Below are 20,063 nucleotides of genomic sequence, written 5' to 3' on the forward strand. Positions count from 1 at the left end.
GGCAGCAGTTGATGAAACACTCACCATAAGCTCTCTTTAGCTGTTCTGGAGCTTTCGTTCTTATCAAGAATTATTTAAATTAAAAAATAGAATGAACAGTTTATCTGGACTTTGAAGGACATCTACAACGTCATCTGCTGAGGAAGACCATGTGTTTTGATCAAAAGCTCCTTTAAAGTTACTAAATGGACCTTGTGATGAGACTATCTCTCCATATAGCCCAGATCTTGCCCAAAATATTTCATCATTAAGTATAAAATATTTAATAAGAAGCTGTTTTGGGTGTATTTGGGAGTGGAATGTGGCTCCACATACATCTCTAAGCAACAGAAAGAGTATCTGATTTTTCAGACGACTGGACGCACCCAGAGAGAGACACCGTATGACTGGCCTGATCAAAAATGTGTGCTCTCTGTGCTGTTCCGCAATCTGCTTTATGTTCATTGTGAATTAGAAAAGGGTAAGTGGGCAGGCGGCAACATCTGGCTCTGAAAAGTGAAGCCAATGCCGAAGTGCGGTTAACTTGTATTCTCTCTACTGGCCATCAGGGGGCGACTCCTCTGGTTGCAAAAACAAGTCTGATTGCATAGAAGTCTATGAGAAAATGGCCCGACTCCTCACTTGATTTATTACCTTAGTCAACATTATAAATGTGAGTTCATGGTCTCAATTGATAGTTTCAAGTCTTCTTCAATACAGCATGACGTGCATTCAGTACATTCTGGTCCATTTAGAGTAAAATAGACCATAAAGCAGGGTATGCTTTAGGGCGGGGCTACCTTGTGATTGACACTCAGAGTTATCTGGGTTTTTTTGTCTTACAACTTTAACCCTTTCACAGTTTTCATTTTATGAAAGTTAATTGCAACATTTTTGGTCACTTAAAATGTCTTCTACAGCATTTGGGTTGTGCTTAGCTCCACCCTCTCGTGTCAATGAAATATGTATGAATGGTAATTAATGGGGCCCTGCTCCCTGTGAGAGATCTGAGAGTGTGTCAGAGCCCAGATGAAAGGGAAGGGCAGGGAACAGGTCAGTCCAGTCTTCCTCCGCAAGGTGGATGTCTGGGCGGTGACACACCTGCTAACCTGTCTGGGAGGAGCTGCCAGCGTCCAACCCTGCTCTGACGTGAGTGTGTGTGTGTGTGTGTGTGTGTGTGTGTGTTTGAGAGGAACCAAAGAGAGAGGAGAGACGAGTGGGAGCCACAGGGTGAGGAAGACAAGGACGAAGAAGGAGTAAAGGAGAGAGAGAGAGAGAGATTTTTATTTGCCTGACCCCACACAACCTCCAGGATGTTTAAGAAAAAGGAGAGTAAGGACGGTACGCTCAAGAGCAGGCAAAGCAAGTGAGTTTTTTCCCCCAGAAGACTTTATGAATGTAATGCACGTATTAATGTGTGTGTGTGGTGGCACTGTATCTCGGTCATGTCACCCCTCCTCCTGTTCTTCCCCAGCCCAAAAACTGTGTCATGTTTCCCGTGCGTGCCGTTGTCCTCTTTCCCTCTCAGCGTTGCCCTCCTTTTTGCATTATGGCTGCGTTGAAAGTTTGCTCAGGCAGTTTCTCCACTGAATTCAAGTGCTGCGTTCAGCCAAGGTTAATCCTCAGTGATGGTGACAGCTTCACGAGATGTTTGACAGGCTGTTTGCAGGGCCCTGAGGTCAGGTTTACTTTGTAAACATGAGGTGGGACAGAGTGCTTAAAGACAAGAGGTGGAACTCTTGAAAATAACTGGAGGTGGAAATCACAGAGAGAACAAATGTCATCAGCTCTTTTCAATCTGCATGGGCGTGTTTTCACCAAATCGGAGTCGAGACTTACACTCGAGGCGGGTAGCAAAACGTTGTCGTTTGTGATCATATTTCAATGGGAAAAAACAAATCTCTATCCTGTGTGTGTGTGTGGCTTTTCTTGTGTCTGGCTGCTGTTTAAGACGTAGAAAAAGATGTGTCGCTCACACAGTGCATGTTGTAAAATTGTTGGGTGGAGGAAGAAGGCTGGTTGCAACTTGATGAAGAAAAGTTGTTTGTAAAAAAAAAAAAAAGGTTAATTTGATGTGAAATGTCCCTTTCATGTATCAAACGTAAGGAGACAGACAGTAAGGAGACAAATGTGCATTCATTGTAAAGCGTCAAAAGATCTCACTGCAGGTGAAGAGAAGACAATTTCACTCCGTCCTGTGCTTCTCTTAGTAATGATGAGAACAGGTTGTATTTGTATTCTCAAAAACCATGAGATTTATTGACATAATGGCTTTTAATGCACTTTTAAATACACGGTGTGTGACAAGACCATCAGTTTGTCAGACGACGGAGAGAGAGAGGCACATTCAGCTGCCAAAATGATTCAAACATTCCACCTTTTCTGTCCCTGTTTGATGTCACAATACTGACGTGGTGTCACAGGCAGGTGGTTTCGCCTTGCTTCTACCCTGGACATGTTGTGTGACTGCCGATGTGTGAGGGCTGGGCAGTCTCCACTGCTCAGCTGGTTTCTTTCTCTCGTGAGGGCGTTGGTTCCCAACCGTACTTTACGGTGAGAACTGAACTTATTCCCATAAAGTTAAATTCCTCTTTGTGCTGTGATTGGTGATAGGGCTGTGATAGGGCAGGCAAGCCCTTCTAATTTATGCGGCTTATCCAGTTATGCCAAATGAGCCGTACCTGTTCACCATTCATGTATGCAACCGTATACACTCATTAAGTCATTTTTAACTCACTATATTATCGATATTTTAGTGTATTCTTTGTCATCGGAAGTTACTATTTAGCTCACTGAACACAACACTTGTGCTTGTTGACAGAAGTGTTCACTTTTAAAACTCACTCAAGCAGCAGTCACTGAGGGTTTGAGTAAACAAGGCTCTATTGTATTCAAAGGAAGCACACAGAGGAAGTGTGCTGACGCAGACACACGTGTCCATCATTCAGCTGCTTGACCATCGTTAATGTTGAAAAACTCATGTCCTCCCCTCCCTCACACCCAGTAGATGTAACAGAGAGGTGTAATGAACCTTGTGTCACTATTATTTTACCTCACCAAAAGAAACCTTTTATAAACGCCTTTATTTTATTCATGTTGTTTCTCACAGCAGGAAAAGGAACAGACCTCAAATTGAATGCCAGAGTTTTCTTTCTTTTGCTTTATTGACAACATTTTACTATGTTTTATAAAAATACATCATGTCAGACAAACCTTTATCAAGATTATTGTTGTCATTAGAAAATAAAGACGCTTTTGATTTATTCTCAGAAAACAAACAAGGTATTAAAAGAATCAAAGACACCCCAAGAAAGAACAGGTGCAAAAGCATCTATGTCATCGTATCACACCTCTTCATTAATCCATGGTCTGCTGACTCGTATGAGTCCTTGTCCTCATTGTCTCTCTTTAATTAGTTTATTTGTTTGCCAGCAGAGAAAGCAACATCTCACTGATTCGGCGGTTTAAACAATAGCACAAGTATTCATTTGCATGGCGTGTGTGTGTGTGTGTGTGTGTGTGTGTGCGTGCGTGCGTGCGTGTGTGTGTGTGCGTGCGGCACATACCTGTCTCTCCTGCTGAGTGAGCAGGTATCGGGAGGCCATTGTTAAAGCAGCTGCAGAACCAGATCAGCTTGCAGCTCAGTGAGTCAGTGCAGGAAGAGGAACTCTGCATTCCTCTGTTGCTCCATTTGGGCCGTCGCAAATCTACCTTATATGACATTTGCTTGTTTCTGCCAGAGATACATGACTTTGTACTTTGAGGTAGCTTTGGTATGAGGGTCAATTAACCAGCGAGGTCCTTGCCAACATTCTTTGGGTCGATGTTAAACATCCTTTGGGTCGATGTTAAACATCAGCGTTATTTCAGAGATGTTAGTGCATGAAGTCCTGGCAGGTTGTAAATTCAGCCCTGTAGCATAAACTCTCGGGAAGAAGATTTTAAATGTCTTGTCGTGGTTTGCGATAGGTCGGTGGAGAGATGTTTGTGGGTTTTTTGTGTAGCTGAAACTGACTTTAGAGTGTAATAATGCATGTTGTGAGGATTTTTCTCAGAGTTAAAGGGTATTTACACAAAAAAAAGTTTTTGCCACAACTGGTGCTAAAGAGCAACTTGCAGGTGAATGAATGTGTGGTAAAAACAATATGAAAAATATATTTCTATAATCACGGTACAGTGATTTTTTTTGTAAGGCAGTTTTAAACGGAGACACTGGACCTTTGTACACCTAAAGCATTCAATACAGTGATGGATTCATCCTGCAAGTTGCTCATTAAATGGGATGCAAGTTGATAACTTGATTTGCTGTGAGTGAGTGGACGGAAGAAAACACAGTTCACCACAATCAACAGTTTGTAAAGCTCCTCTAATGTCGCCTCTTGTTTAATCTCATTGTATTTCCCACCTGTTTGCAGATGATTTGATTTCATTTGCATCCACTGGATTGGAATCATCATCATGTGTTATCTTTATTCTAATATACTCCACATCACACTTAGACCTCTTGTTTCTAGAAATGAATTTAGAATTATGGGTATCGTTCATCTTTCGTTGTCAGCGTGCGTGATTTGTCGGGTTCGGTTTTGTCTTGATAAACAGGCATCAGTCAGACAATACTAAAGCGTGAAACAAATAAAAAGAGAACGTTGTCAGTGCCGATTTGTTATAGTGGAGATCTTATATGTCCTTGAACCTTATTGTCTTTCAACATGTCTGGGCTCTTTCGTTCATATTAAAAGAGGTTGAAAAAAACTATAAACCAGTTTTACTTCTGTTCTTGAAAATGTATCTTTGATGGTATGAGAAAATATGATTAAAAATGTCCGCTCTTTCTCCCTAACTAAGATATACATCAAATTAAGGAACCCAGACACTCCCCAAAAGTAGGTTAATTGGGTTTTTAATAGTTTCTGAGTATAAACATTCGAAACGTTGTCGAGCTTATTGGGAACATGTTTCCTTGTTCTTATCACAGTCTTTAAGCTGTGTCTCTACCTGAAGTCCATTTAAATTCGGAAGCTGTTTTGTCGTCAATATTTAGGATCAATTAGACTATTCACTGAGAGCCCCAAATGCTCAGCTCAATCTCGGTATCGCACCGTCTGATCTGTTTCCCCCTCCCCCTCCTCCTCCTCCTCCTCCTCACCCTGCAGGACCCAGGCCAGCAGCATTACCTTGCTGGTCGCCCAGATGCAAAAGAATGCCGACATAGTGGAGAAAGACATCCTCAGGGCCGAGGAACTGCTGGCTGTGGTGAGAACACGCACTGAAAGACGAACACCAAACAAATCACTTTTACCGGCAGCCCTCCCATCCATGAAATAACTGTTGTCTACTTCCACCAGGATGCTGATAATGACAAGAAAGAGCTGCCCTGTCAGCACCAGACTGAGATATCCGAAAGGCTGGGCGAGGCCGAGGGCCTGCTGACGGACCTCTTCCTGGACGTCGACAAAGCCAAGAAGGCCCAACATCCACAGGCCCGAGAGATAGAGAGCGAGTGAGTAGAGTGAGAGAATAGGTACAACATACAATCACAAGCCCACAATGTGGCGCCCCCGCAGACCTTTACTGAAGGTTTAAGGAGAGACACTACAGGTCATTTAGACGTGACTAAAAGATGTTACCATGAAATTTCCCCAGTTGATTACTTGCATTAAGACAATTACTTTTTGCATTGAAAATTCTCCTTAAATATGCAAGTGAGGCAGTATCTAACGCAAACATTTGGTGAATTTAGGAAAAATCGACAGACGCAGATAAACAAAGTAGTAAAATAAACAGCTAAATGTGTATTTTGGATGTTTTCTTTCCACTAGTCTGAAAGAAGGCATGTTAAGGAAGCAAAGTTGATCGGTGCATGATAAAAACAAAACCCTGATAAACTTGCTTTAAGAGACTGGCGGTCTTTGTCCATTAAACTGGACAAAATTCCTCTTTATTTTATTGTGAAAGAATTTGGTTTTATTTAGTCTGCATTTATTCGTATGATTACTTCACAGTGTAATTTAGACTGTGGGTCTCAATAAACACAAACGTCTTTGTTTCTTTGCATCTCTTCTGCCCTCTGATGACTCCAGTGTCCTCCACCTCCACACGCGCTGGTTGCAGGACTGCGTCTTCTACCGGAACATCTTCGAGCAGGTTGACGACGTGTCGCGGATGCCCAGAATCGACTGGGCGCCTGTTTTAAATGAGAAGCAAGTGCGTACAATAACACTGAACAAAACAAATCCTTTAAACTTGTTGTAACATAAAATTGTTGAGCTGAGCGAGTTAAACTATACGCAACTAACTAAAGAGTGTTGAGCCTGTCAGGCCTGGTGGTTCTTTGTGTCCACACATCGTTAACTGTCTTCCTCCCGTGTGCTCTCAGAAACTGGTGAGCGCGGAGGAGTACGGCCCCACCATGGCAGACTTGGAGAACCAGGTCGCTTTTCACAACATCCTGCACAAAGAGGTCGAGGCCTACAACTCGCAGCTCTGTGTCAGCTCGGCAGGCAGCAAGGTCAACATACATGAAAATATTCTGGGGGGGTCTTCACTTGATCTCTGAGCGCTCTGCATTCACCACGGCAGCTGATCTAAATCCTTTAATGTCTTGCCTTCTTTCATCTCAACGAAACACGGTTTTTCAGCAGCTCATGAGCTTTGTTGTTGTCTTGTTTTTATAGGAGAAATATGTTGAGCTGAAGAAGCAGTACAACAGTCTACTGGTGAGTAGTGCTGTTGTAAAAGCTACATTTCTGTTATATATATATTTGAGTTGACTATAAAGGCAATGAGTGAACATCTATTTGAGTGATTTTGAGAAATGTCTCATCACTTTTCTCTTTGAAGTTACAACACACATACTATTTCCTTTTTGACCTATAAGACACACGTTTATACACTCAAAGCTTCTCAGGTTTAACTGAGTGTCATTTAATTTCGCCTCAGGACAAATCCAAGTGGCGTCGCCACAATCTGAACAGCCTGTACGAATACATGCACAGCAGCAACAAAGAACTGGTCTTCCTGGGAGAAGAGGAAGATAAGATCAAAAAGCAGGACTGGAGTGACCGCATGGTGGACCCACCTGATGTCCGCAGGCAGTATGAGGTCAGTCAACCATTAACGGCCTTATTCATTTGATGACGTTGCTCGTGTGTGAGTAATCCAAACTGAGTTAGTTCTTCTGTATTTGGATAACCGGACAGCTTAATAACCACACTCATTTGACCTCAATCAGAACTTCAAGAACAACAACCTGCTGTCCCACGAGAGCGAGGTGAACAGGCTCCAGGACGAAGGAGAACGACTCATTGGACTGAAGCACCCAGCCGGTGACACTGTACAGGTAGGTCTCATTACCCAGAAGGCACAGCTTTCCAAGCAAAGGCGACACTTTGAAGGCCAAAAGTCTTTACATTTCTGACCTTTAAACTCAATTTTAATGCCACTGAAATGCAAGTTAGGATCACTCATGATATCACGTCACATCTCCAGGCTCAGAGAGACGCTGTTCGAAACGAGTGGCAGAAATTCCTCAATCTCTGCATTTGTCAAGAGACACACCTGGACAGTTTGGAGGAATACAAAAGGGTAAATACGGGAACACCGTACACCAAAATTTGACATTATGATGATCTGCGTTTGAGTCACGTTTGTGTGAGAAGACTTTAAGGGTGACCCATTCAGGTTTTTAACAGAAGAAATATGCATTTGTGCTATTTTTACAGTACCAAATGGAGACTGAGCAGCTGTCAGAGACGCTGTCCAAACTCAACAAGAGCCTGGACCCCAATTCCATCAGCAAGAAGAGCACCTCGGAGACATTGATGCAGCTCGAGGTACAGAACAGCTTTTAGAGACAGAATCAAGGACTGCAAGTCCATGCACATAACAAATTCAACTTGCACCTCCCTGTGGGATAAAAAAGAACACTGTAGCACCCACTTCTCTTGTTGTGAAAGTTATATGAAGAACTGAAAAAGGACATATTGGAAGAATGATCTATTTCTTTACTATTGCATGTAAGACATTTGTATACCTACCTACTTAAGGTACAAGGCACAAACATGCACAAATACTACAGTACACATCCATCAATAATTAAAGCCACATTCTTTCTTTTTGTATTTTTTTTATATTTTTTATAAAGGCTTGGATACTGTTTGCTTTTATTTAGCTGTGAATCTCACACCTTCCCCTTAATTTAAAAGAGGTAAAAGAAGTCCAGCTCAGTTGTTTTTTTCCCACAGTTCACACGAACAAAACGATTAAAACATTTTTGGACACTCTACCAGGAGATGAGTACCGGTAGTATTGATAAGATACTGTTTCCCACCAGGCCGAGGAGAAGGCCGTACAGAACAGTGAACAGCAGCTGGCCGACCTGAGGAGACGCAGCACTACCATCGCGCCTCTGAAGCTGCGACGCATCACCCCCAACAGACCCATCACAGTGGAGTCCCTGTGTGACTGGGAGACGGATAAGGTGGAGCTCCTCAACCGGCAGAAACTGTCAAATATCCACAGCTGAGATGGTTCAATTCATGTTTCCCGTCTAAACCTTTTGCGTGTGTGTTTCGTTTATTATCACCATCCAGGATTCTCTGGAAAGAGGCAAGAAGTTCACCCTGAAATCAAACTCAGACGAGAACTGGGCCTTAACCTCCACTAATGGGGCAACAAAAAACTTCCCGGGAGTTTGCTTCCAGATCCCTCCACCTGATCCAGAGGCCATCGACAAAGTGGACCTGTAAGTAATGCAGGCTTGTATTATTATGCAGCTACAACAAAACAATGCAAAGATATCAGTCAATAACACTGTGTCTATTCACCTTTTTCCAATTTATTAGGTTGGGTAGGGAACTGTCAGACATCAAGAAAAGAAGAGCTAGTCTGGCGGCATCGCTGAAGAATCACAAATCCGAGGTCTCCAGGTCCAAAAAATCAGGTCATTGTCTATCAGTTAAATATTCTCATTATGAGGCATCAATGCTTCTTTAAACCATGATGATGATTTAACACCAGTGGCAAAAATAGTTGCACAATTTTATCTCAAGGCCACAATCGGACAAGGCAACTAATAAACGTCCCTGTTTCCTCTTTCAGCCCCAGTGTCTTCTGCCCCGCTGGATCCCAAAGTGAAAGCCCTGTCTCAGCAGCTGGACAAGCTGGACGGTGACCTAGCCAGCGCTGAGGAGAGCATGCTGAGCCGCCTGCGAGCCCCGCTGAACCGCAGCGACCCGGCCGGAGATCTGGCCAAGAGGCTGAGGGAACAGGAGGTGAGAGGACTGAAATCACAGACAACCAATGTTATTAATTTAATCCTCATTCACTGGAGCCAAGATCGTTCCCGTTAGCATGTTTCTGCCTTTATTCTCTGGAGGATTTGATGTCTGATATGTGATGACTGCCCTACAGATTATGAGTGCAAGTATCTAAAGCATCTACATTTGTCCCTGATAGGAAACTGCCAGGGCCCTGAAGGCTCTGGAGCAGCAGAAGCAGGCAGCTCAGGCTGACCTGCAACCCCTGCTGTCCAAAGATGCCAACAGTACCTCCTCTGCACTGCCACTCAAGCTGAGCGATGTCAACAACAAGCACAACAGCATCGCAGCACTCGCTGACCTCTACACCAAGAAGTAAGTGTATGTGTTGATTGGGAAGTTGCATGTACGCAGTGACACGGTGGAAGGGATTTGTCTCCAACAAAAATCTGGTTTTATCCCTGTTTAAAAACTGCAACTTCTTCCTCAATAAATGATCAAAAAAAACATTCACACCAGTCATATTTTTATAGATGTACATCTGTCTGTCTTTGTCAAGCTGTGTTACCGTACCAGATAATCTCAGTAGGCCGACACTTATCAATGCATTCATCCTTCTTTTTCAGAGCTAATGCTTCTCTCAACCTGGAGAGTCAGATTAAGCAGGTGGACGGCCTCGTCTCTGGGTTTGAGAAAAATCTGAGTGACGATGGTCCAATCTCTGAAGTGCCAAGTGCAATCCAAGCCCGCACTGAGGACATTCGGGTGAGGCAATCTTACCTCTTTCACATAAAAGGTGGTTCTTCTTCTCATTGGTTCAACTTAGAGTTGACTGATTATAAATTGTGTGTCTCCTTTGCCGTATTCAGTACCAGCGAAAGTCTGTGACGGCGGCTCAGGACGACGTGAAGAAGCTGAGTCAGGATCTGGAGACCACGGAGCAGCTGTGCAGCTCTCTGCAGCAGGGCTATCAGGAGTACTGCCCTGACATCTGGCGCCAGAGAACAGAGGTCAAGCAGCTGCAGATCCGCTACGCCAACGTGGACAACCAGCTGAAAGAGAGGTACAGCAGTGTGTGTACTGGTAGTTCCGTTAGCTGCTCGCCAAATTCTTTTTTCTTCGAATCTTTGCTTGATTTTGTGAAATCCTTTACTTTGACGAGTTTGTGCGCAGTATAATGGTGTTAATAACATTGTTTTTAATTATATTAAAACTACACACAGAAAGGAAAAGGCACAAAAGAAAATAAAACCTTTGAATTAGAAAACAGAGCTTTTACAAAGTCAATTGTTTAATTTTCTGCCATATTGATGAATTCTCCCAGAGAAAACATCTTACAAGAAGCTGGAATCAAGAACCAGGAGTTTCAGAGTACGTCCCAATCCCTGAAGTCCTTCCTGGATCACCTGCCGCAAAACACGATAAACGACTATGATAATCTGTCTCAGGTTACGGCCAGGGAGAGCTCCCAAGAGGTGAGGCTGATATTTATTTACACACATGCTTCTCTCCATGCAAATCTGAAAAAGCAGCTATAAGTAAATGATAGGTGATATAAATAACTCACAGTGATTAACGTCTGTTAAACTTTTCACCACAGAGGGTGATCGATGACCTGAAGAGGAAGGGAGATGACATGGACAGAGTAACGGACCTGTCTCAAGACCTGCAGAGTCTCCTCAATGTAAGACTCAAATGAATTGTAACACAATGCTGGAAAATATTAGCAAGGGACTGAATTGGTGATAGCAAACTAAAACATCCCAATTGTTACCATCAGTGATGACGTAATTGTATCAACTTTATAATTCATGGTCTTTCAATTAAAAAATAAATTGCAAATAGTCCACTACTGGGAAAACAAGCGTAGTTGACTTTGTGACTTTGTGCTCTAAGCCTGATTCTCATGTCTGTGCAGGATTACGAGGTCAACGTTGACAAATACAACGGTACACTAGAGAACGCTGGAGCCACTGTTGCCAAGAAACCTGCTATGATGACACTGGCTGATGGTGTTCAGAGACAGGTAACATTTAAACTCATTCAATTAATGTAAATGTGTTACATTCATTAGAAGATCAAGGTGGCTGATGGTTTGCCGTCTCTCTTGTTTATTGCAGGAAAAGGATCTGGTCAACCGATACACTGAAGCAACAGCTGAAAACAGCCAACGCCAAAAACAGATGGGCTTGGCAAAGAATCTCATTTCACAAGTAAGAAAGCAGGTCACCTTTTCAGTACGAAACATGTTTTCTATAAAACGACTTAAAGCTACATCGCAAAACAAATTGTTTGTCAACTTATTGCTATCCAACTAATTTGCTTTTCCTGCTGCAGAATGAAGAGAAAGTTCACCTTGTGGCACATCAACAAGTGCAGCTTGAAAGCCAGCAAAATAGTTATTTTGAGCTGGACGGTCTGTTTAAAGAGCTGGACGAAGAGAAGGAGAGGAAAGTTCATGCCGAGGCAGACCTGAGAACCTTTAATGACAGGTTGATGTCGCTGAAGAGTCGCAGAGGAGTGGAGCGTGTTGAGGAGAGAGAAGTACTGCAGTACTACCGCGACCCAAAACTGGAAACCAATTTGTCTGATCTGCAGAGAACACTGCAGGAAGAGTCCCTGAGTCGTAGCACCACCCACACTGAGGTTGAGGTGTTCAACAAGAAAATCATTATCCTGGAGGAAACCCTCAAAAGCATGCCACCCAAACTGTTGACCAGAGAGGTGACCGAGTTTGAGAGAGATCCTCAGCTGGACGTAGAGGCCGCTAAGCTGAGAGACGAGATGGCGAGGACGAGAGATGAAGTTCGAGTGAGAGATGGGGAACACATCCAGATGAGGACAGAAGTCACGATTCTTCAGCAGAAGAAGCCGACCATCAAAGAGAGGGTGGTTAAGAAGGAAGTGCTGAAAGTGGAACAGGATCCGGAGATGTTGAGAGCGGTGCGGACATTTGAGACGGAAATTTCTGATGAAAGCAACAAGATCAAGCTCATTAATGATGATATCTTCCAGACGAGGAGCCAGATTAATGCACTTGAGAGACTGATTCCTAACATTAAACCGAAGGTCATCATAAAGGAATTGAAAAGGATTGAGCAAGACCCTGAGCTCATCACTGAATCTAAGAGGGTTCGAACAAGCTTGGATGAAGAGAGGATTGAAAACAACTCCTTGTCCACAGACGTGATGGAGCTCCACAGTCGCTACCGAGAAGTTCAAGGCTGGAGGCCAAAAGTTGAGGTGAAGGAACTCATCAATGAGATCTACCGGATAGACCCCAGCACAGAGGTGGAGATAACACGGCTCAAGAAAGACATACAAGACTCCAGCAAGCAGCGCTCTGATATGGAGAGGGAGATCACCCAGGTCACCACTGATGTGACTATCCTTCGCTCTGAGAAGCCCAAGGTGGAGATAAAGGAAGTTCTCCAAGAGGTGGTTAAGGAGGAGAGGAGCCCTGAAAATGAGAGAGAGATTCAGAGGCTAAGTGATCAGGGGAACCATTTACGCACCACCTACAACTCCCTCCACGACCAGGTGATACTGCTCAGGAAAGATAGAGATGAATGGAAGGCTGAGAAGTCCAAGATCGAGACAAAAGTCCTCAACAGAGAGGTCATCAAGTACGAGCCTGATCCTCTGATGGAGAAAGAAGCTGACCGTTTGAGAAGAGATGTGCGGGAGGAGTCACAGCTGCGGCGCAACACTGAAGAGATGGTGTTTGACCTTCAAAACAAATACATCATGTTGGAGAGGCAGAAGCCTGCGGAGAAAGTGATTGTGCAGGAGGTTTTGCGTTTACAGAAGGACCCAAGGCAGCAGATTGAGCATGAGAAGCTCGGCAGGAACCTGGATGAAGAAGTACAGACCCGCCGTCAGCTAGATCTAGAGTTGCAGCAGCTAAGAACAAAGGTGGAAGACAAAGAGAGGATCCTCAGGGAGAGTGATGAGCGTCAAAAGAGGATTCAAGCCGAGTTTGAACTCAGAGAGATCCGTCTGCGCATCACACAGCTGGAAAATGCCCCACCTCCTGTTGAGGAAAGTATTATTGTCGAGGAGGTACTGAAGGTTGAAAGAGACCCAAAACTGGAGAGGATGACAACGGGCCTTCGGTCAGACATGGACAAGGAAACCAGCGATATGTTGCGTTTCCAGAGAGACATCCGTAACATCACCCTAAAGCTTGAGATTCTGCAGAGGGAGAAGTCTGGTGAGAGGACGGTGTACAAAGAGATTGTCCGCATTGAGAAAGACCAGGCCGTCGAAGCCGAGAGGGATCGCCTGAGGGAACAGGTGACTCAGCACAGATTTACCAGAGAGGACATGGAAGTTGAAATCAGACGTCTCAGTGATAAAATCAACTTTCTGACGGCCAACAAATCCAGCACTTCAAGAGAGGAGAATACCCTGAATTTGACAAAAGATGACTTACAGAGTGAGAGGGACAACCTCATCCGAGAGCTCAGGACACTTGAGGCCTCGAAACACGACATCGGCCTTTCTTTCCAGCAGCAGAGCAGGCTGATGAGCGAGAGAACGCAGATGAGCAGGAAGAAGAGCATGATGATGGGGTCTGATACGCAGCGCCTGGAGAATGAGATCCTGGACGAAAAAGACAAGATCCATCAGCGAGACAGCACCATCCGGGATCTTCTGCTGAAAGTGCAGAAAGAGGAGCATGCAGAGACGAGGACCAAAGAGACCAATGTCTCCACCAAAATCACCATTTTGGATCCAGATACAGGCAAAGACATGTCCCCGTACGATGCCTACATGCAGGGCCTGATTGATCGTCAACAGTACGTTAATCTGCAGGAGCTCGAGTGTGACTGGGAGGAGATTACTTCCCTGGGACCCGATGGAGAGACATCTGTACTGCAGGATCGCAAGAGTGGAAAGCAGTACTCCATCAAAGATGCCCTGAGAGACGGCCGGCTGACAGAGTATGAACTACAACAGTACAAAGCAGGCAGGATTCCCATCTCGGAGTTTGCCTTGCTGGTTGCGGGTGACAATAAGAAGCTCAACTCAATCCAACAGGGGCGTTTCTAGGATACAAAGAAAGGGGGGGCTTAGCCCCAAGGGGAGTGGTATGTTTGCGCGCTACATTGTGAAATTTGACAACACAAATATGAACTTTTCTCAAATAAAGAGAGAGAAATAATTTTCCTGCTTGTAAAGGAAAGACGGATAAACTAGCTTGCATATCCGCGTCACTCCCAAATCCTAATTCTTAAAGGGACTGCACACAATGGATGAAGAATGGACCTGACAGTGTCAACTTTATATCGTGTAGTATGATGATAGGCTATTGGATTGTAATTTGAAGGGGGAGAAAACATACAAACCAGAACGCACGCACATATGGTGCATGTTAGAGTTATAAATAACTTGTCCATGTGAGAAACAATAGTTTAATTACATGACATCACCAAGCTTTTATTTTTTAACCAATAATGCCAAATTATTTGGGGGGGCTGAAGAACATTTAGAACAAAATAGGCGTACCGACGCCCCTGCAATCCACAAGTCCACCACACTAAACCAAGCCTTTTCAGAGCTCTCCACTGCCAAAGAAATCTTCCCAATTGCTGGAATAATGGATGCAGACACTGACTCCTGCTATACGATACGCAACGCCACCTCGCGTTCGACCAGACCACCGCCCAAAAACATCTGGAGGCTCAGGCATCAACAGGCGGTATTATTGACATCAGAAACAACCAGAAGTACACAGTTCAGAAGGCAGCACTCAGAGGCCTCATCGAGGAGAATCAACTCCAGAGGCTACTCAATACACAAAAGGCCTTCACTGGTGTTGAAGACCCCATGACCAAGGAGTGCTTGTCTGTGGGAGAAGCTGTTCAGAAAGGCTGGATGCCGAAGGACACTGCCATTCACTACATGGAGGCTCAGCACCTGACGGGAGGTCTGGTCAATCCCAACACCGGCCGCAGGGTGAGCATCTTTGACGCCATCGGGTCCAAAATGATCGACAACGCGATGATGAGGGAGTTGCAGAACGAGGATATTGTAGACCCCATCACAAAGGAGAAGATCAGCTACAAACGCGCTCTGGATCGCTGTAAGAAAGACCGAGTGTCAGGCTTACCAATGCTACCTACCCACTCCAAAGAGTCTGGTAACAACTCTACTAGATATGCAAGATTCTAGATATGTTTACAACATAGTTGGAGTTATCTGGTCTGCGGAGTAATGTGGTAAAAACTTAGATTATGGTAAATCCATACATTAATTACAATGTACAATTTGACTCAGGAAAAGTCTTCTACTGCAAAGCTTTCTGTCTAGCCAATTGATTGCCGCTGTGTTGCCTTTGTTTACCAAACATGTCTGATGTGGGCAGATGTTTTTTTCATGTAATTTAAAAACAGAATATGAATGCAGTTTATCTTTGATGTTATTGTTTTATTAGGGACACTGGGACAAGGTGCAATGCTATTTACAAATATTGATTTTATTCTGTATTACTCATAGGCTATCCTTGACACTGTTGACTTTAAACTCAATGTTGTTTGATACTTAATGAAGTACCACATATCAATAAATTTAAATGATGGTTAAAGAGCATGGATTCCCTCACTTTCCCCCACCCATCAAGACAAACAGGCCGGTACAAGCTTCTCAATATTTACTTTCAAGAATATATCATCAGATTCAATCACATTTTAAGAACCCGGTGAAAACATAACGTCTGTGTGACTTTTACAAAAGCTTCACTTTTTACGCACCCGCCAAGCATTCACAGTGTGTCAGGAGTAAAAGGGTGTGTTCCTCAACACACTGATATCCTTCCTGACATCAAATGACAAATAATGAGCACCCACTCCGCCCAGTGTACATGACCATGCTGGTTGCAAATATAACCCATGGAAGCTAGAAATATTTTTTGAAATAAGAAGAAAATAATTGAACAATCAAAATTGTTCCTGGTTGGTGGACCAGTCGATTAATAGACGGATGATGTAAGCTCTAGTCCACATTAAGACTCTCACAAGTCAAAAGGTTGGGATCCGTTGCTGTAGAATGCAGCCCAGGACCTGTATAGCTCACTAACTGGACCGTGATGTCACTGTTCATATTGAATTCAAACATGTGTTCACAGAATATATAAACACAAAACATGGACCAGGCATGCATTAAAGTGCTTTATTTCTTTCATGGTCGTAACGTGTAATAGATACAGGCCGATGCGTTGAAGATTACATTTTAACATGGATTCATAAACCATTTCAATGATAAAAAATTATGCCAGCTAAACAAACTAGCTAAACAGTTAGAAGTATGTCACAGATGACATGATAGATATCGCTACAAAGTACTGAAAAGTCTTGCATTTCATATGTCCATAGTTTGGTTTTAATCAATATCATGTGACTCATACATAACATATCTATTGCAACTGTTTTAAAGCATTTTTGAATGATATGGGACCACAAACTTACAATCACAATGTTAAGACTGGTCATTCTCACCATGTAAAATGGCAGCACAGAAACACTACAAATCATTTATTTGTGGCTATAATTTTCAAATGGTAAAACCCGCAGACAAGACAGTCAACTGTCTTTTACAGTCAACCAAACAGTCTTTAATCTCGCACAACATCACTCCAGCGCACCATGGCAAACAGCCTCAGAGGCAGAGCTGCAGTCCCGATACTCATCGAGCCTCCCGATCAGGTTGCCTGTGCATCGTCACATGTGTGCTCCCGCTCCCTGAAGAAGCTCCTTTGCTCGTTGATGGCTTTCTGTAGAAGGGCAACGTTGACTCCGTCAACGCAGTTCAGCACACGGGCACGGACCATCGCACCAACCCCTGTGAGACGAGAAGATGCAGATAATGGCAGGCGATAGAGGCCTGAGAGTTCTGGATTGACATGAGTCCAGTGATCAAGATTTAATGGCATGAATGAGAGTGAAATTTAAAGAGAGGCATATATATACACACACACACACTAGTATTTAAAGGGTTAAAGAGCTTTGACAAGTTCTATTTCAACTATTGTTAAACCCAATAGCTGTTTAATACAATATGTTATATCTTCACCCTGAATCACGTAAGGGTGAATTAGCTTCTGTGAATTTAGGGTCCCATCACATTTACATTTTTATTTGCATGACAAATTACTAGTCGGCTCAATTTTTGTATTTTCCATTGCTCAATTAATATATATAAATACATTTATACTACACTACTTTCTGATAGCCAGTCAATTTATTTTTTGATTAGTATGTGGACCCAAGAAAAACAAAGAATATTCAATGATTCAGCATTCCCACGCCACAACATATCCTTCCTTACCCTCCGCATTTTCAATCTCCCCCAGAACTATGTACTGGGCCCCAATTATTGGGTTAAAAGGCTCCACAAACAAGGTGTGAACAGCCACGTGGTGCTCTTTTGAAGCATGCTGAGCTGACAGCGTAGCCCTGGACTCCTCCGGCTGATAGCAGACAAGTCTGGAAAATGAAACAGGAAGGTTTAATGTACAATTGTATATTTTCTTATTAATTAAGGTGTATTCCTATTTATTTATCTGATGGCTATATTTACTAGACATGACCATCTTTTATATTATGCTGCATTATTACAGATTACATCCCACAAAGTAGAAACAATCAGCTCCAGTTCGACCAGCTAGAACATTAAAATACTGCCATCATATTAATAGTTCAATTATATTATGTGTAAAATGACAGGGGCCGGACTGCTGCATAAACAGTACATTTACTTTTATTGTACTTACAGTAACCTTTCTTAAGTAGATGTTGAAGGCAGGACAAGCTATTCTGAGAATGATTCGTTTTTTCTCCATTTAAACCACATAAGACCAGGTTTAGTTCAAAGTACAGATTTGTCTCAGGAGTGGACCGTTTAATACAGCCGCAGATCTGTGACACCTTTATTCTCAACGTGTGAAAACGGGAAAAAAGGGATGATGCAGCAGTTAGCAGGAAACAAAACCCACCTGCCGAATACCCTCACCGATTCTCCCTCGCGCACTGCTCCAGAGTTTACTTCCCAGGGGAAATGAAAAACTGCAGCTGCGGGAAGCATAACGTCATTGGAAAGAAAATTCTGAAATAGTTGAACAATGTGAGTACAGTTGGTGGTGAAGAGTTGTGGAAGTCTTGTGCGCTGTCGTTACCCATGGTACTTCCGGGGTATATGTCACATGACTTGTCTCCGCTCCTCCCTGCGTCAGGGGGAGGGGGAGGAGGAGGAGGAGGAGGAGGAGGACCGAGGGACCCGTCAGGTTGAGGTTGCAGGAGGTTATAAAACACATTTGTCATTACACTTTTCACACTACAGTGTAGATATCTTGTCAGATACAGAACCATGAATCCTGATATTATGAGAGCGCGGCAAAACGCCACTTTTGACGTCGAGAAACTGACCCACATTTTAGACTGGGGGCCCGAAAAGACGGAGAGAGATTGGTGAGTTTGAAGTTAAATTTTAATTGCGATTGACAACACAAATGCTGTCTTTGGTCAGATCTGGTCATGCCAATTCATGGACAAATGAAGACCATATGTATTTATTTTCATATATTTGTAAAGAAAGAGATGTTTCAATGTACCAAAGTGTCAGTGTGTATACACATTTAAAATGTGACAAGTGTTTTTTCCAAAGTCAACACAAAATTCTACTTTCAACGACTACTGCAGTCTCAAAATTATTAAATTCCCATAATAGAATCCCTCATAACAGCGCGCATATGTAAATCAGATGTTGTCTCAAGCACACCTGATGCAACTTATCAAGGGCCTCATTAGTTGCATCTGGTGTGTTTGGGATAGAACACATCAAATACCCGGGGTACATTCAGAGTCTCTTCATTGCATCCCCTGAAGGGGTTGAATCATTTTGAGACTGCAGTAGTCATTAAAAGTGGCATTTTGTGTTGAATTAGGAGAGTCAAACAAGAAGTATGTGGTAAACCAGTTTACATGTGAGGACAACATTTAACTGGTGTACATGCATACTGTAGATCCAGATAGGTCTACGATGAGAAGGCAACCAAAATACTGTCGAATCAGCTGCTAGGAGAGGTCGACACAACAAGCTCATGAGAAAAGGCAAATCATGATTCCTCCATATAAGAATTTTGGAGATGTAGTAATGTCTCATTATCACTAAAATCATTTTTAGCAAGCAATATAAGGCACTGAACAGCCCAATCATTTTGTTTGTTTGTTTGTTCTTATAAACATGGAGGTGGTGAAGTGATTCACACTCTCACACTAGTGGTGCAGAGCCAGAAATACGAAATTCTACTGTGTACTTTGTGTCATTTACAATTCACATTAATAGAGGGAAGTGACAAAAAACGAAATGTTTTTTCTCAGAAGTTTACAAACGCAATATGTGAATGTACTGAAAACATGTTTTTAATGTGAAGAAAACTATTATGACCTCGTCAGGTATCCGCCAGTATCGAAGGTTTGACTGATGGATACAAAGTGGCATTGCCAGTGATAGTTTTCACATACCAAAGGTTGTCATGATGCAGCTCGGGCGCTGTGATATGAGAACAGCCATTGAAAGTGGTGGACCAGTTCCATAGCTGTCCGATAACTGTATCCAACAACTCAACAGCAGGGTGGTTGAGACATTTCCTGTGGACAATGTGTCATATTTATCCGTTTAGCTGTGTGGCCTCGATGCCAATGATTGCAGTTGGAGCAAAACTCAAGATAATATTAAACCCCCCCCCCCCCCCCCCCAACAACATCCTCTCCATTGATCTGCAATAACATGTTTCAAACTTTCCATATTGCTTTCCTCAAAAATCCC

At 43.2% G+C, this 20,063-nt stretch overlaps 2 protein-coding genes and 1 pseudogene across 3 annotated transcripts; 2 read left to right on the plus strand and 1 right to left on the minus strand.

Annotated features, from left to right (window-relative positions):
* The first annotated feature begins 1,216 nt into the window (after positions 1-1,216).
* On the plus strand, positions 1,217-14,296 carry evpla (envoplakin a). Its single transcript, XM_079278531.1, has 22 exons — positions 1,217-1,345; positions 5,133-5,232; positions 5,325-5,479; positions 6,060-6,183; positions 6,356-6,487; positions 6,654-6,695; positions 6,919-7,080; positions 7,211-7,318; positions 7,468-7,563; positions 7,701-7,811; positions 8,312-8,458; positions 8,571-8,722; positions 8,823-8,920; positions 9,079-9,251; positions 9,436-9,611; positions 9,863-10,001; positions 10,106-10,299; positions 10,561-10,711; positions 10,837-10,920; positions 11,155-11,262; positions 11,357-11,449; positions 11,574-14,296. Exons 1-22 carry the CDS (start codon positions 1,293-1,295, stop codon positions 14,289-14,291), a joined length of 5,316 nt encoding a protein of 1,771 aa, XP_079134657.1. The 5' UTR covers positions 1,217-1,292; the 3' UTR covers positions 14,292-14,296.
* Positions 14,297-14,304: 8 nt separating this feature from the next.
* LOC306784506 (plectin-like) lies at positions 14,305-15,788 on the plus strand (annotated as a pseudogene). The gene has a single exon. The product of its transcript is annotated as a plectin-like (transcript).
* Positions 15,789-16,413: 625 nt separating this feature from the next.
* On the minus strand, positions 16,414-18,414 carry ten1 (TEN1 subunit of CST complex). Its single transcript, XM_079277872.1, has 3 exons — positions 18,232-18,414; positions 17,565-17,722; positions 16,414-17,078 (listed from the first exon to the last, which is right to left on the minus strand). Exons 1-3 carry the CDS (start codon positions 18,318-18,320, stop codon positions 16,939-16,941), a joined length of 387 nt encoding a protein of 128 aa, XP_079133998.1. The 5' UTR covers positions 18,321-18,414; the 3' UTR covers positions 16,414-16,938.
* Positions 18,415-20,063: the final 1,649 nt, after the last annotated feature.

The sequence above is a fragment of the Melanostigma gelatinosum genome, assembly GCF_949748355.1.
Source record: "Melanostigma gelatinosum genome assembly, chromosome: 11".
NCBI lineage: Eukaryota > Metazoa > Chordata > Actinopteri > Perciformes > Zoarcidae > Melanostigma > Melanostigma gelatinosum.

What these genes read in the sequence shown, in the direction of transcription:
- ten1 (XM_079277872.1), bottom strand. Translation starts at nt 18,320, where the DNA reads ATGCTTCCCGCAGCTGCAGTTTTTCATTTCCCCTGGGAAGTAAACTCT. An exon ending in TCGGTGAGGGTATTCGGCAG is followed by an intron (nt 17,723 to 18,231) that starts GTGGGTTTTGTT and finishes TTCATTTTCCAG; the next exon opens with ACTTGTCTGCTATCAGCCGG. An exon ending in GGAGATTGAAAATGCGGAGG is followed by an intron (nt 17,079 to 17,564) that starts GTAAGGAAGGAT and finishes CTCGTCTCACAG; the next exon opens with GGGTTGGTGCGATGGTCCGT.
- evpla (XM_079278531.1), top strand. Translation starts at nt 1,293, where the DNA reads ATGTTTAAGAAAAAGGAGAGTAAGGACGGTACGCTCAAGAGCAGGCAA. An exon ending in CCGAGGAACTGCTGGCTGTG is followed by an intron (nt 5,233 to 5,324) that starts GTGAGAACACGC and finishes TACTTCCACCAG; the next exon opens with GATGCTGATAATGACAAGAA. An exon ending in TCAGCTCGGCAGGCAGCAAG is followed by an intron (nt 6,488 to 6,653) that starts GTCAACATACAT and finishes TTGTTTTTATAG; the next exon opens with GAGAAATATGTTGAGCTGAA.